General features: G+C 50.0%; 1 protein-coding gene across 2 annotated transcripts in view; it reads right to left on the bottom strand.

The window, feature by feature from the left end:
* Window positions 1–1268: 1268 nt before the first annotated feature.
* Window positions 1269–9041, bottom strand: part of ZNFX1 (zinc finger NFX1-type containing 1) — a 27953-nt gene continuing 20180 nt past the window's right edge. Inside the window, exons 11-15 of one of the 2 annotated variants that reach the window (XM_032604456.1) lie at window positions 8120–8274; window positions 7602–7747; window positions 5874–5984; window positions 5394–5489; window positions 1269–4784 (exon numbers count right to left, since the gene is read on the bottom strand). In XM_032604456.1, coding sequence (XP_032460347.1) covers window positions 2343–4784; window positions 5394–5489; window positions 5874–5984; window positions 7602–7747; window positions 8120–8274 — 2950 coding nt within the window. In that variant the 3' untranslated portion in view covers window positions 1269–2342. The remainder of the gene's footprint in view (window positions 4785–5393; window positions 5490–5873; window positions 5985–7601; window positions 7748–8119; window positions 8275–9041) is intronic. The other variant, XM_032604457.1, reaches the window with a different exon arrangement.

Below are 9041 nucleotides of genomic sequence, written 5' to 3'. Positions count from 1 at the left end.
GTACTGTTATGCCCATTTTGCAGATAAAGAAACAGAGGCTTAGAAAGATGGAGTAACTTTCCAAAATTGCACAGTTGGGAATTCAAGTTTTTGAAATCGTGGTATATCTCAACCTATACCCTGACCCTTTACTATGGTGTGGAAGTGCTACTGGAGAGACGGAAGCTCAAAGGGGACATAAAGGGTACCACATAGGGGCTTACCTGGTGGTCCAGTGGCTAAGACTCTGCGCTTCCACTGCACAGGGCACAGGTTTGATCCCCAGTAGGAGGACTAAGATCCCGTATGCCATGCGGCACGGCCAAAAAACCCCAGAAAGGGTACCAGATAAATTAGCTCTTCGTTGCAAAAAAAGGTTGTACCCCGTAGAACGGTGGTTCTCATCCTTTTCTGAATCACAGGTCCCTTTGACAATTAGATTGAAAGCCAGAGGACACTCCTTGGAAAAATTGTGATTGTAGTTTATGTCATAATTTCAAGCAGTACACAGACCTTTTTCTTTCAGCTCAAAAATTATTATCCAGTAGCATATACCCTCAAGATTAGAGTATGTTTAACGCTATTCATTTAGGCTGTACCTAAAAGTTGCCAACAGAGGGTTCCAGTTCAGTAAATAATGGCACACACACAAGATGGAGACCAGGGATTGAACCCGTGCCCCATGGAGTGGAAGCACAGAGTCTTAACCACTGGACTGCCAGGGCAGTCCCAGACTCACCGTTTTTTTTTTTTTGCGGTACGCGGGCCTCTCACTGTTGTGGCCTCTCCCGTTGCGGAGCACAGGCTCCGGTCGCGCAGGCTCAGCGGCCATGGCTCACGGGCCCAGCCACTCAGCGGCATGTGGGATCTTCCCGGACCGGGGCACGAACCCGCGTCCCCTGCATCAGCAGGCGGACTCTCAACCACTGCGCCACCAGGGAAGCCCAGACTCACCGTTTTTACGTGCTTACAAAAAGATCCCCAAGCGAGATCGTTAGGCCAAGTGCAGAACTACGTACTTTTTTAAGGGTTAGATATTGCATGTGCACAGATTGATCGATTTTCTCTGGGAGGACTCATAAAGCTGTTAATAGGAGTGACTCTGGGGAAGGAAACTTCAAGCATACCTTTGGAGTTTTCTTTTCACCAAGAGTAAAAATGACTTACCAGCCAAAGACACAGACACATACCACAGACATGACCTCGTCGTAGGCACTGCCTCCATTCCCATCCTCACTGTCTCAAGCTGCTTGAGCTGCTTTTAACAGTTAAGGACAAACACAGACCACTGATTTTCTCAATCATTGTTTTTATTAATTGGCTTTATAGGCTAAAGTGCATAGTAAAGACAAAAAAGGAAATGTATACATAGCAAAGGGACGTTTTCTCGCCAACATTAGAAAGACCTGAGATGCCTAAGTGTCAGTTCTAGGGACCACTGGACTGAGGGAATATGTATGCAGGCAGCAGGCCTGGGGGCTGGCTTCTGGTATGGACCTGGGACCTACAGAAGCTGCTGGCATGCTAACCCTGCCCAGGCAAAAGCTGCAATAGAGGGTGTTGGGACAAAAGGGTCACACTTTGGATAGGCGCTGCTGGTACTATAAATGAGAGTTTAGTCCTTTCAAGGCCCTGGGGAACCAGCACAGCTACTGAGCCTCTCCTATTGCAGGGAAAAAAACCTCAACCATCCCAAAGTGCAAGTCCCAGGAAGGGTACAGGGATCACTCCTTAGTTGGCCTGGGCCTGCTGCATAAGCCCCCAGCTGTGGTCTATCACACTTTCCCCCACTCTCAGTGAATATGTAACGTCAGGGTTAGTCAGTGAAGTCTGTCTTATCCCGTGCCTCCGTTGCCTAGAATGAGGGTGCCCGAGGAGGAGGCTAGGAGGGATTCTTGTGCTCCTGGAAAGGATAAGCAGCTCATAAACAGCTCCTCTGGGCCTCTTTATTAGACTGGAAATGAGTGTGCAAGTTAGGTCCTGGCAATTTAGAATGAGTCTGCTTCACTGAGCTCCTATCTGCCTCTGGAGCACTGCGGAAAAAGCATGTGACATGAGTCAGGATCCAGAGACACTACTAGGTAGCCTAGGTGGAAGCCCCAAACGTGCTTCAGGCACTCTGTCCACTAACTTGCAGAAGAGAGAAGAGACCTGTTAACTTCGCTCTCAGTTCTGGAAGTAAAGTGCTTACTCTAGAGCAGGAGTAAATCTAGAAACAAATGTGGGCAAGCCCTAAAAGTGGATCCTTAAATAGGTGCTAAGACTAAAAGGACAGTAATAAAAAACAAACTTCGGTTCTTTCGTGGGGGAGCTGGCCCCAGCCATATGGTGGCCGGGGCAAAAGGCAGCGGTATGTCATCTTCCTACATCATCCTCTGGAACTCCTCAAAGTTCATCAGGTTGTTGGCCGTGTCAGACCAGGCAGGGTGCTGGGCCCCATCCATCTCGGAAGCAAGCTGATTGCTTCTTTCCAGAGTATGGTTCACGCCCCCAATCACCTCCTTACAGTCAGGACACGTGCCCCTCTGCATGGCTCCCCCACAATCACTAATCACATAGATGTGGCCATTGGGGCACTTGAACCAGTGGCCACGAGGGTAACCTATGGCTTTGACGATCTGCGCTCGTTCTTCCTCTGAGATGCCCAGGCCAGAGCAGGGAAGGGTGGCTTTCAGAGCCTCCATCTTTCTCTGCACAAGCTGTTCATCCTCCCGGGTGAACTTACACGTCCCCTCGAGGATCTTCCGGACTCTGGAGACCTCTTCTGCTACGCTGCCTCTCACCTTCCCCTCTGCTATCCTGCAGCGGGTCAGCAGGTTCACCAAGTATGTGAGCCTCTGGATTTCACTTTGGAGGTCATCCAATTCCTGGCTGGTGAAGCTCAAACGCTTCTTGGCCAGCCACTCATGGACCTGGTCTAACCGAGTCCTCACCTGCTTCTGTTCTAAGACATGCACTTTTTTCAGGGAATCATATAGGCCAGCCAGGTGGTCATAGAAGCTGATATAATTCTCAACAAGGCCCAGGTCCTTCACTGACAGATTTTTCTGGGCCAGCTTCTCTTTCAACATCAGGAAGTCTTCAGGGAGCAGCTGGTAAAGGAGATTCTTCCTCTCCAGTAGGGCCTTAAGTCGTTCCTGGCTGACTGCAATTTCCCCTGCTGAGCCCAAGATCTTTTCCTTGACAACTTCAATCTCTTCCAGCCGCTGTTTGATGCTAGTTCCATACCTCAGATTTTTGCGGATGGGCACCTGGCAGACAGGGCAGACCTTCAACTTGATGGCAACTTCGTCATCCTTCTGCTCGTTCATGTAGCGGTCCAGGGCTTGCACCTCAAAGATGTGGCTGCAGTCTTCCAGCTGTACAAAGCGGGCATCTGGCTCATCCTCAAAGCCAAAGAAGATTTGGGTGACTTCTTCCTGGTGGCAGACACGGCACTTCTTGGGGCATGGTTCCCCACACAAACCAATGCAGGGGTGGCCGCAAGCCAGCAGCTTAGTACAAGGCACGTAGCAGGGGGGTCTGTCACAGGGCTCAGAGCAGAGTTTGGTGCACTGGTAGTGCTGGCAGCGCCAGTCACAGGGTTCCACACAGGGACTGCACAGTTCCCCACACTTTTTCTTGCACTGGCTGTGGACGCAGCGGTTCTGACAGGTCCGCTGGCAGGGCGGGCACTCACCAATGCACGGCTCCTGGCACTTGTGTGAACAGATGAGCAGGCGATTGCAGGGCTGTTGACAGCGCTCGTGGAAGCGCCCTTTGAAGCAGCTGTGGCAGGAGCCGGGACATGGATGCCCACAGTCCAAGATGGTGCCACACTTGGTGGTGCATTTGACTGGCAGGTCATACCTGAGGTCCTCCACATGGCCACACTTCACCTTTTGGCTGTGCCCACACTTGAGTTTCACGGTGACCTTTTCTGAACACAACTGCACACAGTCTTCACCACATGGGTGGCTGCACCTGTGCCCACATTTCAGGACCTTGGGGCAAGGCTCTTGGCAGCAGAAATCTGACTCAGGCATGGAACAAGGGACCATTTGTTCATGGCCGCACCGGAGAATGACTTTGGGCACCTTCACCTGACAAGGCTCACACTCCTGGAAGCAAACAAGGGGGCACCGGTGCCCGTCTTGGCAGATCACCTTCTGGCATGGCTTCATGCACTGGAACTCCTTGTGCAAGGAGTCATAGGGGTGGCAGGCACGGGTGCAGACGTGCCCACAGCCCAGCCGGAACTCACAGGGTAGGCTGCAGCCTCCTTCGGGCACGTTTTGGAAGTCAGAAGCTTTGGATACTAAAGTGTGGGTAACAGGGTGGTTCTGGCAGCACAGCCGGAGGGCAGAGCCTATTTGATTGTTCTCTCGAAGGGTATGGATGATCTTGCTCCACAAGGGCACCTTGGCCAGCATCTGCATGTTTCCAATGCAATACATTCCCTTCTTGGCACGGGACAAGGCCACGCAGATGCGGTTGGATATCTGGAGAAAACCCACCTTGCCTTCCTGGTTGCTGCGCACTAGTGAGAGGAGGACGATGTCATTCTCCTCCCCTTGGTATTTGTCCACCACATGGACCTTGACACCAGCAAATGTCTTGGCAGGCATGAGTTTGCGCAGGCAGAAGAGCTGCCCGGTATAGGTGGTGAGGATGGTGATCTGGGAGGGCAGGTATTCCTGACACAGGAAGTACTTGCACAGCTCCACCACAAAGCGAGCCTCGTGCTGGTTCTGGTGGCTTTTGCCTTCTTGGATTTCCTGTTCAGGAAAGTTGTGTTCTACAAAGAAAAGGTTGGAAGAGACCCCCTGGAAAGAAAAAGAAGAGAAGGTACATTCATGGTAGTTTTTTCTATCTTCATGTGCGTTGGCCACTGACCCTGTTCCAGGGAAGGACCTTAGAAGGCTTCTACATACTCTGTACCATAATCTTTAATTTAGGAGCCTTCCACTGTGCTGAATGCTTTATATACCTTATCTCCTTCAATACAATAATATTACGAGGCAGCAACCATTATTCTCATGTACAAAAGAGGACCCTGATCCTCAGAATTGGTATATAATTTGCTAAAGGTTACACAGCTACTAAATGGCAGAGCTGGGATTCAAAAACCCAGGTCTGTATTCTCAACTTATATTCTATTCCTCTTCTTAATAACTAGCTTTTTACTGTTTTGATTTTTGTTTTTGGCCACATCACATGGCTTGGGGGATCTTAGTTCCCAACCAGGGATCAAATCCAGGCCCCGGCAGTGAAAGCACCAAGTCCTAACCACTGGACCACCAGAGAATTCCCAATAGGCAGCTTTTTAAAAAGCTGGCTGTTTTCCCTTCTGAAAGCCCTTTTTTGTCCTGAGGAAAATATAACCTCCTAGGTTGCTGACAGCATCAGAGAAAGATCAGGTAGGGCAGATTCACCTTAATCTTCTCGTATTTGAGAACAGAGGGATGGTTTTCCAGATCCTGGTAAACGTGGGGTGTCAAAAGCCGGGCAATTTCAGGGCACATGCGGTGCTGAAACAAGACATGTATGTCATTAAAAACATGGGCGGTGCTGAAACAAGACATGTATGTCATTAAAAACATGGGCAGAGAGTAAAATGGACAGTTTTCTAAAGACTAAGTTGCCAGTGGAAAATCTGGGGCGGTAACATTTGAAAAGAATAATAAGGAAAAAAGAGCAGAATGTAAACAGCTCCTTCATCTGACACAAACTCAACACAGGCTGAACTTGTGGTATTTTAAAACAACAAAAAAATAAATCTGACAGAGTCATTTCATTACTAAACTAGCAGTATTTTAATGAAATAAAAATGCGAAGCTTTCTTGTTGGCATTTGGCAGGCTCCCAGGAGCCTTCTCTTGGACATTTGGTAGTAACAAAGGTCTAGCTTCTCACCTGGTAGTTCAGACGGACAAAGGGAATGTTTACTTTCACCAGCCGTTCAAAGAGGGACACCTCAAGGTTGAAATTCTTGGCCAGATCATACACATTGGCACTGGGGCGCAGCTGAGAAGAGAAACATGTCTGAGGATTCTCCACTGAAAATGTATTTTAACCATCCATCCATCTACCCACCTATCAAATGTTTTTCAAGTGGCTTCTGTGTTCCAGGCACTGCTTTAGTTGTTAACAGGCTAAAGACAAAGAGTGACAAAGGCCATGAAGCCAAGAAATAAGGGTGATGGGACAGAATGCCCAGGGGTGGAGGTTCTTTACATAGGCCTCTCTGAACAGTGACATCTGAGTTGACACCAGCATGGAGGAAGTCACCAGTCATTCAAAGAGCAAGCCATAACAGAGAGCAGAAAGAAGAGGGTGGGAACACAGTGAGCAAATGAGATAGATGGTGGTATGAGGTGAGGTCAGAGAAACAGGCTGAACCCTGAGAATACTGGCCTTTGTAGGCCACTTTAAGAAGCTTGACTTATTTATTTTTGGCTGCGTTGGGTCTTCGTTGCTGTGCATGGACTTTCTCTAGTTACGGCGAGCGGGGCTACTCTTCATTGCGGTGCGTGGGCTTCTCATTGTGGTTGCTTCTCTTGTTGCGGAGCATGGGCTCTAGGCAGGCGGGCTTCAGTAGTTGCAGGACGCAGGCTCAGTAGTTGTAGCTCACGGGCTCTAGAGCACAGGCTCAGCAGTACTGCCGCATGGGCTTAGTTGCTCCACGGCATGTGAGATCTTCCCGGACCTAGGGCTCGAACCTGTGTCCCCTGCATTGGCAGGCGGATTCTTAACCATTGCGCCACCAGGGAAGCCCCAGAAGCTTGATTTTTATTTTAAGTGCAATGGGAAACCACTGGAAGGTTTTAAGCTGGGGAGTAACATGACCTGATTTACTTTTTTGAAAAGATTCACTTTGGCTCCTTTATGAAGAATGGATTAGAGGGTGGCAAAAATGGAAGCAGGGGGATGGGGAACATGCTGTTGTAACAGTCCACTTAAAAGGCCACGGTAGGGCCTCCCTGGTGGCACAGTGGTTGAGAGTCCACCTGCCGATGCAGGGGACACGGGTTCGTGCCCCAGTCGCGGAATATCCCACATGCCGCGGAGCGGCTAGGCCCGCGAGCCATGGCCGCTGAGCCTGCGCATCTGGAGCCTGTGCTCCGCAGCGGGAGAGGCCACAATAGTGAGAGGCCTGCGCAGCGCAAAAAAAAAAAGCCACGGTAGATTAAAAAGTAGTAAAGGGGGGGGGCTTCCCTGGTGGCGCAGTGGCTGAGAGTCCGCCTGCCGATGCAGGGGACACGGGTTCATGCCCCGGTCTGGGAAGATCCCACACGCCACCGAGTGGCTGGGCTCATGAGCCATGGCCGCTGAACCTGTGTGTCTGGAGCCTGTGCTCTGCAAAGGGAGAGGCCACAACAGTGAGAGGCCCACGTACCGCCAAAAAAAAAAAAAAAAAAAGTAGCAAAGGGAACATGAAATGGATGATGCTACCTCTAAAACATGCCCCAAATCTAAGAGCACCTGCTCTTAGATTGAACATGGGAGGTGAGGAAAAGAGGTGTCACAGCCAGCCACTAATAAGCTTGAGGACTGGTGAAGCAGAGACCAGGGTCTTCCTGTCTGATTCCTGATTCCACTCCTGCAGAGAGCCAGCCCATCTTCCAGGGGCCCCTGGCCTACCTGCTGGTGGTCCCCAATCAGAATGAGGTGCTGGCAAGCTTTGCTCAGGGTGGCAATGGTGTGGGCCTCAAGGACTTCAGCAGCCTCTTCCAGGATGACGATCCGAGGCTCCACCTTCTGCAGGATCTGGCGATATTTGGCAGCACCTCAAGAGAACAAAGAGAGTTCTCTGAGCAGATGTACTGGACTCGCTGTGCCACTGGGTTTCTGGATTGGTGACCCCTGAGCCTGGGTCTGTTACAACTGAGTCCTCACATTCACCCAGGGCCACGGTGACCACTGGATGAGAATGAGTGCTGCTGGGTGGTCTCCAGAGCATCATCCCCATGTTGTCACTGTTGAGGTTCTAAATGCAGTAGAAGCAAGTGGGTGAATTTCACCAAGAGAACCCTAAACACAGCTTGCTTTCAATAGCTTTTCATGGTATTTTCCTCTAACCTACTAAAGAAGTTTCTCTTTACCTGTCCTAGATAATCTGATAGGCACTGGCAACAGTAGTGAACTCTATGCTTTCTTACCTGTTGTTGTCATTCCTACAACTTGGGCATCTTTCAGGATGTGCAGGTCTTCCTGGAGTCTCAGCTCAGCCATTCTCTCTGCTGATGTGCGGTACTGACGTTCATAGCTGAGGATCTTTCGGCGGGTGTCAGCCTGGTACATCTGTAGCCACAGCCTGGAGAATGTGAAGAACCAGGGAGAGGAAGCCATGTACTTTTTGAGAAGGTGGAGGAAGCCCCTTCAGTGTGCCCTGTGCATGAAGTGGAACCTACACCCTAGAGGAAGTTACAAGCCACAGAGAAAGGAGAGACCCAGATGTGCAGGCACCTGAGAGTCCAAAATGGCCAACAAAATGATGTGCAGGGAGATGTATATAAGTGGTCAGGAGCTAAGGAAGGAGGGGGATAAAGAACAGAGGTTAACTACTGGACAAGAGCAAGGGACTTTAAAAGCTTCAGGAAGAATTTCTCACAAACTGTCCCTACTCCATTCCTGCCCGAGTCCCCACTCCTCCCCTCACAATTGCTTGTAATTGTGGAGAATTACTTGTAACTCTCCACAAGTAAAACAGATCATGTCACCACTCTGCTGTAAAACCTTCCAGTGGTTCTCTTCAGCCCTAAGAGGCCCTGCACAGTCTGGCCCCTGCCCACCTCTCTGACCTCACTTTCTATTTGTCTGAGACACAGCCATGCTGGCTGCCTTCTTTCAATTTCTCAAACATGCTCCCTCCCCCCTCGAGGCCTTTACACCCATGTGGTCCCTGCAAGCTCATCTGCTCCCCCTTCCCAACTGGCCTTATTAATGCCCACTCATCTTCCAGATCCTGCCACCAATGCCACTTCCCTGGATATCTCAGATCAGATCAGCTCCCATGTTAATATTCTTAGCACTCCTTGCTCTTTTCTTCCTTGGTGTTGATGCCTATTTGTAACTTTTTAT

The sequence above is a fragment of the Phocoena sinus genome, chromosome 15, assembly GCF_008692025.1.
Source record: "Phocoena sinus isolate mPhoSin1 chromosome 15, mPhoSin1.pri, whole genome shotgun sequence".
In the NCBI taxonomy this organism is placed as follows: Eukaryota; Metazoa; Chordata; class Mammalia; order Artiodactyla; family Phocoenidae; genus Phocoena; species Phocoena sinus.
The sequence above is the reverse complement of the archived record's forward strand: the minus strand, read 5'-3'. Positions and strand labels throughout refer to the sequence as shown.